This window comes from Sceloporus occidentalis, unplaced genomic scaffold (genome assembly GCF_023333645.1).
Source record: "Sceloporus occidentalis isolate IW3139 unplaced genomic scaffold, rSceOcc1.0.p SCAF_2, whole genome shotgun sequence".
NCBI classification, from domain to species: domain Eukaryota; kingdom Metazoa; phylum Chordata; class Lepidosauria; order Squamata; family Phrynosomatidae; genus Sceloporus; species Sceloporus occidentalis.
Genome location: NW_028316982.1, coordinates 170,712,371 through 170,729,952, shown reverse-complemented (window position 1 = coordinate 170,729,952; position 17,582 = coordinate 170,712,371). Strand labels below are relative to the sequence as shown.

At 39.5% G+C, this 17,582-nt stretch overlaps 1 protein-coding gene across 5 annotated transcripts in view; it reads right to left on the bottom strand.

The window, feature by feature from the left end:
* Nucleotides 1–14,675, bottom strand: part of CRACDL (CRACD like) — a 52,860-nt gene extending 38,185 nt beyond the window's left edge. For 3 of the 5 annotated variants that reach the window (XM_089511455.1, XM_089511458.1, XM_089511459.1), the window contains exons 1-3: nt 14,351–14,675; nt 4,535–4,611; nt 3,599–3,767 (exon numbers count right to left, since the gene is read on the bottom strand). In XM_089511455.1, coding sequence (XP_089367581.1) covers nt 3,599–3,767; nt 4,535–4,583 — 218 coding nt within the window. In that variant the 5' untranslated portion in view covers nt 4,584–4,611; nt 14,351–14,675. Of the gene's footprint in view, nt 1–3,598; nt 3,768–4,534; nt 4,612–14,350 lie in introns of those variants that run through there. The other 2 variants (XM_089511456.1, XM_089511460.1) reach the window with 2 other exon arrangements.
* Nucleotides 14,676–17,582: the final 2,907 nt, after the last annotated feature.

The following is a 17,582-nucleotide window of genomic DNA, read 5'->3' as shown; positions in this document are numbered from 1 at the left end:
CCCTGGTTTATTTTCCTGCCATGTAACATTTGGTTTGTGAAACCACAATGTGAAGCTGCAACCATAGTATCAAACTCTTCACTTCGCTTTTTGCATCTTCCCCAAGTATAAACATAAGACATATCCAGGGTAGCCATGTTGGACATGTAGCAAAGTACAATAACACCCAAAATTTACAAAGCAGTGATACTTTTATACAGGAGGGAGAAAAATTCAAATAATGTTAGACCCAATCTGCCTTTTGTCAAGATGTGGCTGTTCTCAGTTCAGATGGTTCTGGGGGGGGGGGGATTCATGCAGGTGGGCCCCTCCTCCTTCTAGACATGTGAGTACTCCAGGAAATAAAGAACTTTAACTTCTATTCTCAAGATAAAAAGAGATACTCCTCTTGAGATCCAAGTTCCTTTTCACCCTTTGTGAAGCCACAGACTCCTTTGTTACGAGTGTTTTTCAGTTCTCTCTGCCTAGCAAAGGATCCTGTGACTGTACAAAGAATAGGGGGCAACTTGGATCTCAAGAGGAGCATCTCATTTTGTCTTGCAAGTAGAACTTTAAAATCCTTCATTTCCTGGATTACCCACATGTCCAGAAGGAGAAGGGCCCACCTGTATGAATTCACCCCAAGAACCATCTGAACTGAGAACAGCCACATCTTGACAAAATGCAAATTTGGGACTAACATAATCTTTTTTTCCCCCTATATGATTTTTTAATATCTTTGCCCCACGAAAAAGCCAGTGAAGTGTTGAAAGCTCGCAAAATGCATTTTTGCATTTGGTTGGCCAGATTGTTTTGTGGATTTTGGATGTTATAGTATTTATAAACATAAGAGGGTCCCCCCCAAAAAATGATACAGTTATCTATGCATAGTGAAAAGACAGTGAGCACAGATTTTCACACCAAAGCTGGATAGTTTCTCAGAATCCTGCACAGTTTTTGAAAACTATGCAGCTTATGTTGTGCTGGGAATGAGATAAACAAACAAACAAACAAACAAACAAAAAGGTTCCTGCAAGTTGTGGGAACTTTCAACGTGCTATTTTCATTCCTGTCCAAGTTTCTGGAAGGACTGGGAACTTCTAATTTGACCCCAACTGGAAAATTGTTGAATTTGCATTTCGTTCCTAGCACTGGTTGCATAGAGTGTACTGATGTGCGAAGCCCTTGCAACGTGTCCCAGCTCTGCCTTGACCTTCATGTCATTGCTAAGGTCATATTTACATTTGTTTTTTCAAAATAAAATACATTTCATAATTAAGTTGCAACTGAAAAGAATGCAAAGGAAGCACAAACGCAAATGGGAACAATGATATTCTCCTCAGTAGAAAAACATAAGTGAAAAATAAGACCTGAAAGCCTGTTATAGAAAGAAGGAGGAGGAGGAAGAGGAGAAACAACAATGGTACATGTTCAGTTTTACTTAAAAGTGCAGCTGTAGTTTAATGTTATGTAATTTACACATAGAACTATCTACCAGGGACCATACTGAAGTGCTTGTTCTGTTTTAGGAAAGACTGTTGCCTCAATGCCTGGTTTAAATATTTGAAGGGATGTCATATTGAGGAGGGAGGAAGCTTGTTTTCTGCTGGTCCAGAGAATAGGACCTGGAGCAATGGATGCAAGCTCCAGGAAAAGAGATTCCACCTCAACATTAGGAAGAACTTCCTGCCAGTAAGGGCTGTTCGACAGTGGAACAAACTCCCTCAGAGAGTGGTAGAGTCTCCCTCCTTGGAGGTCTTTAAACAGAGGCTGGATGGCCATCTATTGGGGATGCTTTGATTGGGATTTTCTGCATGGCAGGGGTTGGACTGGATGGCCCTTGTGGTCTCTTTCAACTCTATGATTCTATGATTCTACTTTTGCTCCAGTTTCACTTTGGAGTAAATAAAAGATGTGATAGGACTGAAAAAGCCCTCTAAACCTGGGCTGAAGAAACTGTAGATCTCCCAATAATATTCCGATGATTCCTCAGCAAGACCTAAACTGCACTGGGCGGATCGGATGGCACTGTTCCAGTCTTGCTTATTTCATCATAAATTTTCTGCTTAGGATTCTGATTTCCTTTAAAATCTCCCTACCAACAATTCAATTTTCAACTTCCCCATGAATGTGGCTTTAGCTGACATGAGTGAGATAACTTTAATTGCAGCGGGATTGTGCTTTATAGAAATGCTCTTGGATTTTTAGAAAAACTGGAAAGAAACTTACAAATAATAAAGGAAAAAAAATGAAGTGCTGATGATATTTGTGGCAAAGTTTGTGAGTGGGGATTTACACTGTGGTTTGGTACCCTCTAGTGGCAGCACTATATAATGCAGTTTGCACTAGCATTGCAAAGGCTGCATCTGCACTGCAGAAATAATCCCATTTGACACCACTTTAACTGTTGTGGCTCTGGCCTATGGAATTCTGGGAATTGTGGTTTGTTGTAGCACCTGAGCTCTCTGCCAGAGAAGGCTAGAGATCTCACAAAACTATAATTACAAGAATTACATAGAACTGAGCCATAGCAGTTAAAGTGGTGTCAAAATGGATTATTTCTGCAGTGCAGATGCAGCCAAGGAGTACCTTCTTGAGGCCCTTACAAAATGCACAGCTGCTGTACTTGCACAGAAGTCACATGCCCTGTACTCCCCCTCATGTGAACATGCTTGAAAACATGCCTTTTATCTTTTAATTGCATTTTATCATTTTAACATGTAGTTTTAAATCATTTTAACATTATGATTAGTCAGTTTCCATTTCAGCGCTCATTTTTTGTTTTGTTTTTAAGCTGTACTGTTAATACAATAGCTTTCTTAAATCCCAATTTTGGGAGAAAGACAGAATATCATCATTGTTGTTGTTGTTGTCACCATCATCATCACCACTACAACGAACACCCATAAATTGAATTTCTTGTCTTGTCCCTCCACTACCACCACTTTGACTCCTTAAAAGCTATTCCTGTGGATTAGAGGAAGCTTTTGAATTGCATGCGATACAGTAATTAACATGCAAAGGTAACAGTTCTGTGTGTGCTATGCATTTCTAGGATCAAGGCTTTACAACTACCGTACATACTCATCTATAAGTCGACTAAAACTTATGGGTTTTGATAAGTTGAGGGTAAAATTTAGAGGCATGTAACAAAGGATCTAAAGGATGAAGCAAAGGAAAACTATGGCAAAGCACTTACAAATTTCAGCAGGCATAACTGTTTGCATACTAAAGGCTGGATGGATGAGAAAATAGAGGATGTGTCAGTGCTTCCAGAAAAAATTACGCTCTTGCCTTTCATCAGGGGATGATTCCCTTTTCTTTTCTTTTTTTAATGAGAAGTTAAAGTACAGTATTTACATTGGTGTGGATAAATCGACTCAGTTTTTTTGGGATTAATTTTTGAGTAAAATTTCTAGCCTTAAACATTAGTATATACAGTATTGCCTTTACATGAAATAAATTTACTTCCTACCTTTCTTGCATTCTCAAAGTAGTAAACTGCTCAAATACATGACTAAGGGTCTTTTAGGAAGTAAACCAGAAGAAAGAACCTAGCTTTTTAAATAGAAAATTCTTTTGATTGTTTGAGCCAAGTAAAGGTAGTTTTGAGACTTACTCAAGTTCATCTTCAGAATCGTAATCTATGTGCATGGTCTGTGATGCTGTGACATCACTTGCAGACTGACATGGTTTCAGGCTACCACTTTCTGAAGGCAATAATGTCTCTTTCCTTTTCCTCTTCCCAAAGAACTTTTTGATGGATTTAAATTTAGACTTCTTCTTTCCTAAGTGAATAAATATAAAGGAAAGATTATTGTAGGCACTGTTTTTCACACAGAGAGACACAGATACATTTGGCTATCTACTCTCCCCCATTTCCCCCCCTCCCCGCAAACACACACAGATACATACAATAAAAGGGGCAATTTCTCCAACTGGCAGAGCATGGGAAAGTTATTTTTAAGCTACAGTTCCCAAAATCTGCCAGACAACATGGAGAATAAATGTTCCACATTGACTGGAAACAAACTATAAAATAATCAGATGCATATTTCTACTTGTCAGAGTTTGGACATTGATAAATTTGCTCCTGTGCAGAAAGATGTACTAAATGCTTCTTTTATCTCTACCATTCTGTAATGCTACAAAGATAACAAAATTTTCTAATTCTTAAAATAATTAATTCCACTACTCTTGCTTTTAACAAAAACTGCAGCTCTCACAGAAGGTAAGACAAATTTGAAAATATGAAGCAGAAATAAAAGGAAACTAAACCAATTTATTAACCAGTCTGATAATACTAACCCACTTCTAAACCCATACATGTAATTGTGGTTTTAAATTACACATCTGGGGGAAAAATGTTGCTGTATCTAAGCTTCATCACTATTGTTAGAATTACACCTGCTAAAAGTATGTCTACATTTTATCATAATTAAGTTTTTTAGCAGAGGCATTTGAATGTGACATATATATATTGAAGCATAAGAAGGAATAGAGACAGGAAAATACTAAATTAAAATACTGTAGTCTCTCTCTCTTGTTTTTTTACCTGAATTTTCCTCACCAGGTCCTTCGGGTTCATGTAACTTGGCATCCATTGTCCTTGCAGAACTCACACAGTAGTCACTAATATGGAAAATAAACACTTTTTAAGTGACAATACAGCATCACCAGTATAGTTTTATGGCCTCAGTATTATAACTAAATAATTATTTCAAGATGTATAAACCCTGAAGCAGCTCAGACTCAATGGGATTAATGTAGGATGAACAGCTCCACAAAGGAAATGAAGTTTAGATTAGGCAACATCAAATTCTACTCCCAATAAAATCAATGCTCACAATTCAGATTAAAGTTGGTAGGATCAAAGATCTGCCTTCTGTGGACAGTAGCTCTGACTTTAGCCTGCCAACCACTGTTCATTGTATTCAGCAAGATCCTCACCCCACTGTGTAGTATCTGCAATCTACAATGCATGCATATATATAGAATATATCCAGTGGGAAAATCTCTTTCTGCCAGCCAGGGCCATACACCTAATTCAGGATCCAACCCTGTGTATTTAAACCCATGGATTTTGACAAAGAAAAGAATGTTTAAATTTGGCTATAATGCATAGCCACTGAAAATAAGATTGCTTTATTCAATCAGCAAAACCCAATGTTAGTAAATTTAGTTTTCTAGACATTTTGGGGAAGTATCAGCGGAGAGAAGATAATTACTATACCTGTAATCCAGATAATTTCATAAATTTTAAAAGTTGATTGGTATTTTGAATGAGGCAGAAACAGTCACCTTATTTAGAGATTGACCCTGTTAAGTCAGAGGGGCCTTGCCACATTCTGTTGATGCAAAGTCCCATCCCAAGATCTAACCACTTTGGAGATTCTTTGATACTATTCAGCTTGAAATATCAGTGATGGGAAGGCAGGAGTTTACTACAATTTATAGAACTGCTCTTGAGTCTGCTTATCTTTGGGAAGTAGACGCTTTATCGTAATAATAGATATCCTGCTCACCATTTTCAGGGAAGTTCCCTATGATTTCCCTTGCAGTTTGTTTTCTCTGCATTTATATTCTTGGTTGTTAATTGCCATCATAAATGATGGGGAGGAGTTGGGACTAATTAAATCATATTTTTCCTTATTCTTCTCCAATAAGGGACTTTTGGTTCTGCCTGGAATGGGTAAAACAAATAATATAAAGAGGGACTTGATTAAGGGTGCATCTGCACTATAAAAATAATGCAGTTTGGCACCAGTTTAGCTGCCATGGCCCCATCCTACCAAATCCTGAACTTTGTGGCTTTGTGAGACACCGGCACGCTTTGACAGAGAAAGCTAAAGACCTTATAAAACTACAAATCCCAGGATTCCAAAGGATAGAGCTACAACACTTAACGTGCAGATACACTCCTAATTAGTACATCAGGGAAACACAGACATTATTATTATTATTATTATTATTATTATTATTATTATACCCCCATCTCTCCAATGAGATAGAAGCAGCTCACAACAATATTAAAAACATTAAAATACAATAAAATACAATGCTCCATAAACACACCCACCCACCATAACCAATAAATCACAGCAATAAACAATAACAATAAAATAATACAGTTAAGATTATTAAAATGGACAAGACAGGGTAGTCAATGGGAGGTGACTGAGTTGCTAATCTGGGAAGGCCTGTTGGAAGAGATCCGTTTTGACCACCTTTTTAAAGCTATAGAGATTAATAATACAGCAGATCTCATGCTATATTGGAGGGGGGGAACCCTAGAATAACTTTGTACATGAAGAATTAGGATGGCATGTTCAAACAGTCCCATTATGCTAATGGTCTAGGTTTATTATGCTATTTTTCTTGGGCTGCATCCACCCTGCATAAATAATCCAGTTGGACACCACTTTCACTGCCAGGGCTACATGCTACCGAATTCTGAGAATTGTGGTTTTCTGTGACATTTAGCCTTTTCTATCAGGGATTTCTGGTACCACAACAAACTACAAATCCCAGAATTCTATAGTACTGAGCCATAGAATTCTATAGTACTGAATCATAATGCAGTGTCAAACTGCATTATTTCTGCAGTGTGGATACAGTCTTGATTTAATTCTCCCAGAGCTGATACTAAGTGTTAAACTTATACTGTATAATCTTGGCATTTGACTATGCTTATTATCAACGCATGCTCAGCAGAGCTCTAGAATGAAAGGAGGAATTTGTACCACCCACCTCTCTAACCTGCCAGACACAGATATAGATAACGAGCAACCAGGATAAGCATTATTAGTCAATTGTAGACATACACACAAGGCAGTGCAAAAGTAGACTTAGTTCCGAGGAATTTCTGTCAATAAAAAACTCAGTTGCCCTGAGAGAGCTTAGTGTTGACTAGAAGGCCCGGCAAAGCTGTGCATCACTGACCTGGAGTATCTCTACTGTTGCTTCTCTGGATTCCCATTGCCTAGTTAGAATGTAAGTTGCTCTGTGGAGTTTGCTTTGGGTAGATACTTTAACATTTGCAAGTTATGTCTGCTGTCTAATAAATCTGTCATTCCAATGGTGAGTTTATTGCCTCCACAAAAGAACTTGGCTTACTTGGCACTACATATATATCATGGTTTCAGCAAAGCATGTGACATGTTTACTCATGATGTTTTGCTTTAACTGGAATCCACTCCAGTTTTTGCCTAGCTTTAAAGCAGCATTCGAAGGCGCTGAACCTATTTAAGATTAGCACAATGGAAAGCTCTGTTCAGGCCTGGAATAAAATCTAGATTTAAACATAGAGTGGGTTACTGTTCCTAAATGAGACCCATCAGCACTCACTGTCCAGCAGAATCCAGTGTGTTCATTTTGGTGAATATAAAATAGCTTTGGCTAAATGTAGTGAGCCCTCCACATTCACTGGGGTTAGGGGCACAGGACCCCTGTGAAAGTGGAAAACTGCAAATAAAAACAAACCCCATTTGTTTACCTGAGAGATCACAACGCATTTCTATGGTCAATATTTGCCAGAGGCTGACCATAGACGTATGCTGGAGGAGCTATAAATGCCTAGAGAAGTGTTTTCTTTCTTAATCTCTAGGTTCTCCGGTGCAACAGGCCACAGAGTCACACTGGAGGATCTAGAGACTCATAGAGAGAACATATTAATGAAATCTGTGAATAATAAAATCCACAAAAGTCAAAGCTGCAGATGTGGAGGACCAGCTGTACTAACAAACAAACTCTCACCTTGCACTTTCTTATAACCTTGAAAAACTAATAAAATCGTAATATTTACCACCTGTGTAAGACACTGCAAGTGTTCAAAGGTGTCACTCTCATACATTATATCAATGACTTTTACAACAGCCCCAAAAGGCATATCAATATTGCTGCTAGGGGCCTCTGCCTCCAGGTCGGCTTTAATGGCCGGTGTGCACAGCCCCTGGGTCTCAAAGGTGCTGCAAGATCCCTTTGCATACTCAGTTCCAGACTACCACAGCTGTGTCTCTGAATTCTTTTGCCATGGTTGGGTGACAAGAATTTAGGTATGTCTTTTGTTTGGTGCATGCCTCCCACAGTGATACTTATTTCTGGGAATTCACTAAAAGTTTGACCCTCTTGTGTATGCAAGACTATCAGTTTTGGATAACCTTTCAGAGCTAGGATTACACCAGCAAAGAATAGATATTTTAATATTACGAAAATTGTATTCTGAGGGATTATGTGTTTCCTGTTATTCCCTTACCCCCCAAACCTGCAATGTTTAGTATGTTATGCATTTGGTTATTTGAACAACATTGTTTTTAAAAAAGACTGTTCAATGGTACTTATTCTAGTTTTGCTTCAGCTTATTATAAATATGTGCAGTCCATGTCTAGCTTTTTGATCTAACCAAGAACTTGTTTGCCCACTGAGATCACATAAGGCTTATCCTACTTTTTCATGAATGAATGAAATGAATCAGTGCAACAAAAGGTCAGCAGTTGCTAATTTATGAAAACACATTGTAGCAGAGACATGTAGGTATATCCTCCTCATCTTAGTGACTCAGGATCAGGAATCCTCCCTTTTTACATGCATATTGCTTTTGGAAAAGGATTTGTTTGCTTTGTTTTATTATGCACTGTAAATGACTTAAAGCAAGCAACATTGGCTAGACAATAAAACTGGCCCCTGAGGTCTGTTGAAGATTGAAGAATTTAGTGTGTACTATGTATTGTTTGGCCTGTTACAGACAGCCAAAATAAAGCTGCTTCGAGTCACAGTGGAGGTATGGTGTTTCAATGATGCATGCGTCCTAAAAGTCCAGAAGTTGCACCAAAGCCACGCTCCTGCCCTAAGGAGAGATATAGCAGCCTTTTATACAGCTGAAAATGGAAAAGAGAGTTGAGTGACTTATCAGGATTTACTGAAATTGGAAAATTGTCAATACAGATTTAAAACTAATGAGGAGCTTATGCCCGAAGGCCTTATTTTTCAATGGTACCATTATAGGCAATAGAGATACAAAGTGGATAAAAAATTATTTGGGTTTGAACAAAGGAAAACAGAACTTGAATCACCAATATGTACAAATGATAAAGCTAATTTAAGCAGTAGTGTGTATAGAATACGTTATTGTTAAAAACAGAGTTGGAAGAGGAACAGATAAAAGAATATATGATTAAATGGGCCCAACACTTTGGCCACAATATTGAACTGGAAAGATGGGAAAGATTGTGGCAGAAAGGGTTAAAGTTTACATTACAGTATTTAACAGCCTTAAGGAGAGCTGTTATAAAATGATGTTTAGGTGAAATTTAACATCAGAAAAATCATCTAAAATGTATAAAGGGCAAAAAACAGATATTGGGAATGGGAATTGCAAGAAGGACCATTCTACCATATGTGGTGGACCTGTAAAAAGACAAAAGAATATTGGAATCTAATTCATTATGTGATACAGAAGGGTCCTTAAGACAAGTTTTAAGCCTGAATTCTCTATACTGGGGATAATTGTTGACCAAATTAAGAAACAAGAAAAGATGGTTCAACACATGATTGTGGCGGCAAGAACACTATGAGGCTAAACAGATGGCCTTTTGCTGGTATTGAACTAGCAACTTTATGGTTTTGATTGAGTGGCTGCAATACAGGCATTTAACCACTGCACCACCAATGCTAGGGAAGGTAGAAGGCAACAGAAAGAGAGGAAGACTACAATGCCAGACGGAGAGACTCAATCAGGGAGGCCATGGGCATTAATTTTCAGGATCTAAGCAGAGAAGTGGAGGATAGAGGTTCTTAAAGAGGCCTCATCCACAGGGTCGCCATGTGTCAGGGCTTACTGGAGGGCAGTTAGTAACAACAATATCAAATTACCTCTTCAAGATAAAAGAAGAACACTGTATATATAAATCCAGCATTCCTGTAGCAACAACGTGGTAAAATGGCAAGTCAAAATATGTACTTTTGAGGTTTGGTGAAAAGGTGTGCAGTTGACTAGCATGAAATATTAGAATTTGAAGAGTTTGTAATACTATGCATTTTTTTCTCACCTAGTCCTTACCATCTTGACTTCAAGACATGCCTCCCCAATCTGTTAAAGATTGTAACCTGCAAACATCTTGAATGCACTGGAAAAGGAATAAGTACACAACAGCTTTAGGCTGGCATCTCCTCCTCTGCCATCCCAGCAAAAGATCACAATGACAAAAGAAATGAAAAACCCAGTCTATAGCATGGATCAACCATTTGGATTAGAACCCACAGAGAAAGTACACCATACTCAGCATTTTTAGGCCTCTTAACTCTTAGCTCCTCAGACCTCCATCTGCAAAGTCTGATTACTTTTCTCAGACAGACACTCTATTCAGGAAGTGAAAATACAGCCAGGGAGATCTTAGCTCACTGAAATCTCCCCAAGCAACACAATCCACTAACTTTAACAATAATGGCTATGTAGTAAACACAGTCTCTCATTTCACAAAGTCCCCAGGGATCTAATTCAAATCACATTAGGCAACATAAAAGGAAGCACAGAACATTTCTAGCTGCATCAGCTACCCTTCACTCTCCTTCCAGCTCTGAACAAACAATCTGGATCTCTCCTGAGTCTCCTCCCATTTCCTGAATAGAAGCTACAGACCATATTCTGGTACATGTATTACCTTCTTCATCTTTGAACAGAAACCAACCATAGCATCATTAAGTTAAATAAAAAACTGCAATACAATTTTTAATCTTTTCTCAACTTTCTTTGGAAAGATGGTGAGATAAATACTTTTTTCTTGACCTGAACTATTCACTAGCTAGATTAGTATATCTCTTTTATGTATATGCAAATTAAAGCTATTAGTAAATTTTTGTTTTAAATTACAAGCTACATGTTTGTAGTTTTTGAGTCAGTCTCAGTTCTTAGGGAAGCATAGGCGCATTACAGACGCGCCGAAGGGGCATACTAGGGTTAGGAAGGGACGTAGTAGGGTTAGAAAGGGGCGTCACTTCCTGACACCCCTAACCCTAGTATGGACTGAGTCCGTACAAAAGGGTGGCACCCTATGCACACGGGCGCTGCCATGGGGATGTCACCACCGCGCCACCTCCAAACGGGGAGGCACAGAAGTGACATCATCGCGCTGTGCAAGGGCGCTCGGGGCGCTCTTTCGGCGGCCCTGGAAGGAGCTCCATTTCGGAGCGCCTTCCACGATTTGCATTGCTGGCGCAGCCTCTACACGGCTGCGCCAGCAACACAAATGAGAAAGGGGCCAAGTGGCCCCTTTCTCTGCATCCCCGCCACTGTCGGGTGTCCTTGGGGCATGAAGCCCCAAAGACACCCCTTTCCAGGCCGCGGGGATGCAGCCTTTTGCCGCTTCCCCGTGGCCTGGAAAGCGGCGGATTGGGGCCTCAGAGGCTGCCGCTGTGGCAGCTGAGGCCCCGATCTGGCAGGGAAAGGAGCACGTACAGGCCGCCCCAAACGGCCGGTCTGTAAATCACCATAGTTAGAGAAAGGTAAATTTCTGCTACTCTGCTGATTTTAAAGCTAGCTAGACCCTAACAGGCTTGGCTTTGATATTTTTGATATTTTAATATTTTTGTTTCCTTACCAAAGGTTGAAGCCTTAGGAAACTTAAATTACCCTACAATTTGAAAGTTAAAGGAGACATGGGAGAGGTGCTCCTGGTCAGTCAAAAGGTAAATACGGGAATAGAGATTGAGCCTGTGGTAGGGGCTCCTGAACACCCAGTGCACAACTTAGGTATATTCCTGGATTCAGCCCTGAGCCTGGAAGCTCAGGTTTCAGTGGTGACTAGGAGTACATTTATACAATTAAAACCCGTGTGCCATTATGTGGGTTTTTTAAACATTTGATGTAAGCCACTTTGAGTCCTGAATGGGAAAAAGGTAGGATAGAAATAAATAGGTTGCTGTTGTTAACAACAATAACTTCTTCTTCCTCTTCCTCCTCCTCCTCCGTTCCTTTCTGAAGGACCATGGTGTTGAATCTACAAATCAATGCCTGTGGTGATCCCATGATGTTACCACACTCTTCCTACAGCAGATGTGGAGATCATGTGGCTCTCCAGGTGTTGGTGGACTGCATCTTCTAACCTTTCTCTTTGTTGGCTTTCCTAGCTACAGTTGTCAGTAGCTGTAGTTCAACAATATCTGGAGGGGTGCACAATTTTCCACTTCTACGCTGAGGATAGGTAATCTGTGTCACCTCTCATGATTCCTACCCTTGACTTAGGGTACTACAGTCACTAGGATCTTCACAGGATCTGGTTTTCTAAGCTCTGTATAAGGTTATTCTTTCAGGCTCTTAGGCTCTAACACTAGTATAGTGACTAGCATAGTAACACTGGTATAGGTAGAAAATACGGCCAAGATGAAGTATCAATATAATATTAAATATATACAGATGAAGATGTTACACAGATATTATTTCACTCTTTGTTGTCTGCTGTCGTGTTCCTCCAAGTCATTTTTTACTTGTGGTGACACTAAGGTGAACCTATCATAGAATTTTCTTGGCAAGTTTCTTCAGAGGGCTTTTGCCATTGAATCATCTGAGGCTGAGAGAGTGTGACTTGTACACACAACAAATTCCTAGACACAGTATTCTTTAGTTCTAGGTGTTTGCTTTGTGTACTAGGCACGAATTGGAGGGTCTTAGGGTTCAAGTAAAAAACAAAGTAGAGCCAGCAAGCTTGAATTCTAACCTCCTTTTCTGTAGGGTTATAATGTGGATTTAAGTCTTTATGAGGCTGGCCCTTTGAGAACAAGCAACGGGGGAAACCATTAAGAGATGCACTTTAGGGAGTGCAACACCCAGGCCCAGCCAGTACCATTAAAACAGCACATACAAGCAGTGACAAGGTGTCACAGACATATACTGTATGGTTACCTTGACTCCATTAATGACATAGAAATTCATCCCACGCTGCCAATTGCTGATTTTTTAAAGTGCTATTATTTAGTATGATACATCCTACAGAGCTAGAATCATGCAGGCAACCGGATGTTGTTAAACTACAGCTCACAGTGATCCTCAGCACTGGCTATGCTGGCTAGAGCTGCTAGGAGTTGCAGTTCAGAAAGCCACATGATTCCCACCCCTGCTACAGAAACTGAGCATCTTCCATCCTTAACACTGAAAATGTAACTTTATTGATTTTTTTTTTTTTTTTTTACAAAAGCTGTGGACACCAGAAAGTCTATACCCTTGCTGGCAAAACTATAGCACGTGTGCCAGAGATGGCATGCAAAGCCATTTTTGAAGGCACATGGAGGGCAGAGGAGGAATAGGCACATGCTTGTTCCTCATCTCCCCACAGCCCTCCCAAGTTTTCACCTGTCTCTGGGGAAGTCCTGCCCCCAGAAGGTGAAAGTCCCACCCCCAGAAGTCCTGCCCCCTGGAAGTCCCACCCCCTGGCACCAGGTAACACCCGGTGCGGGAACACCTTTGAATTTGGGCACTCAGTCTCCAAAAGGTTCACCATCACTATACTATCTCCGTCTCACTTATTTTATGAGCCCCTGAATTGCACAGCCTTGCAATTTTCCTATGGTACTGAACTTTTTACATCTAACTTGGCAAAGTTTGCTCCATACAGAAAGCTTACAGTGCTACCTCTGGGCTATATATCCTAGTATTTTCTCTTGTGAGACCATCTTGCAAAAGCTAAGAAAAAGCCTGCTTGGAATGATCATTTGAAAAAGAACTCATTTTAAGAAATCAAACACTAGAGTCAATCAATGTTTGGTACTAATTAATGAATGATAAGTAACAAATGCAAGAAAGTTAAAATAGTATTTAAGTACAACAATCTGTTTTTCATTTGTTGTAAAATAAATGAGCAAACTGATATCTGAAAAGCAAACATTTAAGATACCCTTAGAAGGCCAGAAATTCATGCAGATATTAGTACAACGAGTCATTACAGACTTGTGCAACACTAGTGAATCATCACTGTACCACTTTCTACGGACGGCATTATAAAAAAACTTTTCCCAAACACATAATGATTTTTCATTACATTAACTCTGAAACAGATTAACTACAGAACGAGTAAAGGTTGTTTTCTGCATAGTATAAAGAAACTAGCTAAAGTGATAGAACATCTGACGAAACTAAACACAACAGTGCAATGCAAACATTGCTCCATGTTGTTTGTCTCCGTAACTAAGAAACCTATTAAAGCATTTAAAAGTTACTCTTTGTCAGATAAATTATGAACGTTTCCCAGTCTAGCCTCATATCTGCATTCATTTTTGCTTTGCCAGATTCAGCAAAACAAGAAAAGCTACATGCATTTGGAAGGGGGGAAATTCATTTTGCCAAATAGCTAAGCAGTAAATAAAAGCAAAATGTGATGCTTACGATTCACATGAAAGGATTCTGAAGTAATGTTGATTGCATCTGATCTGTGAGGCACAGCCCTCTTCTTATATACCATCAGGCATCATGCTATGTTACTATGCTTCTTCTCAAGCGTATGCACAATGTTGCCTTAGGCCTTGCAGATGATCCCAGTATCTGTCTCTGAATGATTTCACTCAAAGGAGAAAACACCATATCCTGAGTTGCTAGGAAACAGAAAGGGAGTTCCTGACCTGAATTCTTAGTAGAGTTTGATGTTGCCCAGGCATCTTAGGTCTTCCCCTGTTCCTTGGAAATAAAGGCTATTTAAGCCTCACATGTTCATCTTCAAAATATATGAAATCCTCAAAAGAAAGCGAAAGAAAGAAAGTTATTAACAACCCTTTTGCAAGAGAAAAGCACTTTCTATTTGGCAGTTGAATTCAGAAACATAGCCACATTAGTCTGGATCTGGAATATCAGTATGCAGAGGTATCTTGTAGCACTTTTGAAACTAACTGAGCAAAAGAATTTATAACATAAACTGTTGTAGTCTTGGCCTACTTCCTCAGACGCATCTGAGAAAATAGATGAAATCTACAAAAGGTTATGCTAAAAAAATTTCACTCAGTTTCAAAGCTGCCACAAGATTTTTCTGCATACTGATATTTAGGCAGCCATTATATTCATTTAATAAAAGATTTTCAAAAATCCCTACAGAAAATGTATTCATTTCTAGGAGCCATAGGTAATGCTGAAATTTTGTTCATACAAGAGCAGATTCCAAAATGGTGTGTGTATTTCAGTCACAGTCTCCCCACTGCAGCCTCCCCAAGGACGCCCAAAACGCACTATGGATGACTGGAAAACTGCAGCAGCATTTACTTATTTATTGTGCTAAAGAGACTGAAAATCTCAATGCTACCATGAGGGTCGCATTAGATTTAGGCCTAGGAATAAAAGTCCCCCCCCCCCCAATATCCATGTTGTGTTATGTTTGTACTTCAGAAAGGACAGCAGCGTTTTGCTAAATATGAATGGCAACTCCTTTTGACAGATTCTGTTGTGTTCTGTGAGGCCTAGAAATCCTACTGCCCACGCTTTTCACATTTTGTTATATTATATTATATCCTGAAATTAAAATGGATTTACCCAGGATTTTACCACTTGATGTACTCAAGATAACGTTGGGAAAGCACAAAGGGCAGGATGGATACCTGTAACTGTAATTGTACTGACACAAATGGGTTATCCTCCCAAACACAGGAGCCAACTTGAATCCCATTTTGGAAGAAAGGTGGGCTATAAATCCCATGAATAAATAAATGAAACATATAGTATAGACTCAAGACCTTGACCCCACTCTATAACATGAAATAGAAATCATAAGCTGGGACCATAAGTAGCAGCACAGCAAATGTCCGTGGTCAAAACACCAACCAAGAAAGCACAAGAGGCAGCAACTTGAGTGGACTTGAACCCGAATCAGAGGGTCCTTTAGAGCTAGTTTATAAGACAACAGGATAGTCAGAGCCACCCACTTTGAAAAATGTTGTGAGGAGACAGGCAGTCCCTTCCTTGATGCAGATTAACAAACAAACAGTTTGGAAAAAGGATGGAAAGTTGCAGTCATGTCTGTTTAGAAGGCCATGTATTCTTTCAAAACCTTTGAACCAAAAGATGTGTAAAAGGATGTGGAGATGTCTCTGGATGTACCAGTCACAGAGTCAAACTGCACAGCGAACGAGGGGGTCAGGACGTGATTGCGTACCACCTTGCCTGTTTAGGTAATATATCACTGTGTTGTCGGTCAACACTTGCACCATTTGCCTCTCAAAAGAGATTCAAAGGAAATAAATGCTTTTTCTCCAGTCATCAGTTCCAGAGCATTGATGTGAAGGTTCTTTTCTTCTGATGACTAAGGACTTCTCACAGTGAGATCATCTAGATGGGTTTGGAGGGAACCAAACATAGGCTAACATAAGAGGAAATCCTGTTTAGTCTTCAAGGGACCATGGGTGAAGTTTCACCTTCCAACAAGACAATGAGCCTAACTACATAGCCAAAGTAACACTGGAGTGGTTTAAAAACAAAAACCTAGATGTCTTAGAATGAGTTGCATGAAGCCATCTAACTGAGAATGTGTGGCAAGACTTAGAAGTTGCTGTTCACCAACAGGCCATCCAGTCTGATAGAGCTGGAGCAATTTTGCCAAAGAATGGGAAAAGATTACAGGCTCCAGAGGCACAAGACTGACAGACACTTACTCAAGAAGACATGCAACTGTTCATGCTGCCGAAGATGCTTCCATCAAGAATAGTCACCAACAAGTGACAATTTACTTTTGGTAACTTTTGTGGTACTATAAAACTATTTTCAGCTTCTCAGTGCTGAGTGCCTTATGTCTATCAACTGGTAACAATACCTTTTCAATTTCAGTCCATTTGAATTCCAGGTTAGGGATCTCCATCAGAGTTTGTGGGGCATTACAACTGTCTGGAGCCAGTGTAGTGTAATGGTTTGAGTGTTGAACTATGATTCTGGAAACCAGGGTTCAAATTTGTAGCCATGGAAAACCACTGGATAACCTTGGGCAAGTCACATTCTTTCAGCCTTGGAGGATGGCAATGGCAAACCCCTTCTGAAACTCCATGATTGGTTTGCCTTAGGGTCGCCATAAGTCAGAAATGAAAGTACAAAACAACAACAAACAACTATGTGGTTCCCCAGCAACATGGCCAGTGATGGAAGGGCATCTTATTGGAAGGTTGAACACACAAATACACAGCAAAAGTTTGTTTGTCTTCAAGTATCCACTTGCAAAAGAGTAATATCCTGGCATACCATTATGTTTTACGTTCTGCTAGCTTAGAGGTTCAGATAGCCTATTCTAAATTTGTTTGTTGGTCAGCAGGGCTTAGCATTTGTCTATTAACATTATTTCAGGTCAAACAACTTAAAATGTCAGACTGTGCCAAGGTCACGAGCAGCTTGATCTAGCAACTGCCCAAGTAATATAATAAGCAGAACATGCCATCCTTACACTTCAACAGAGGAAAGTACGGCTTCAAATTTGGAAAGGATTCAAATTCTGAACAAATGAAAACTAAATTATTTATAGCAAGTCAAAAAAACAATACTGATCAAGATGAACACTTCTTCAAGGACTTAAAATACCTTTTTTATTATTTATATATTGAGCTGGGAAAGAATACCATCACATCTTGACAACTATAGCTATGACGTGATATCA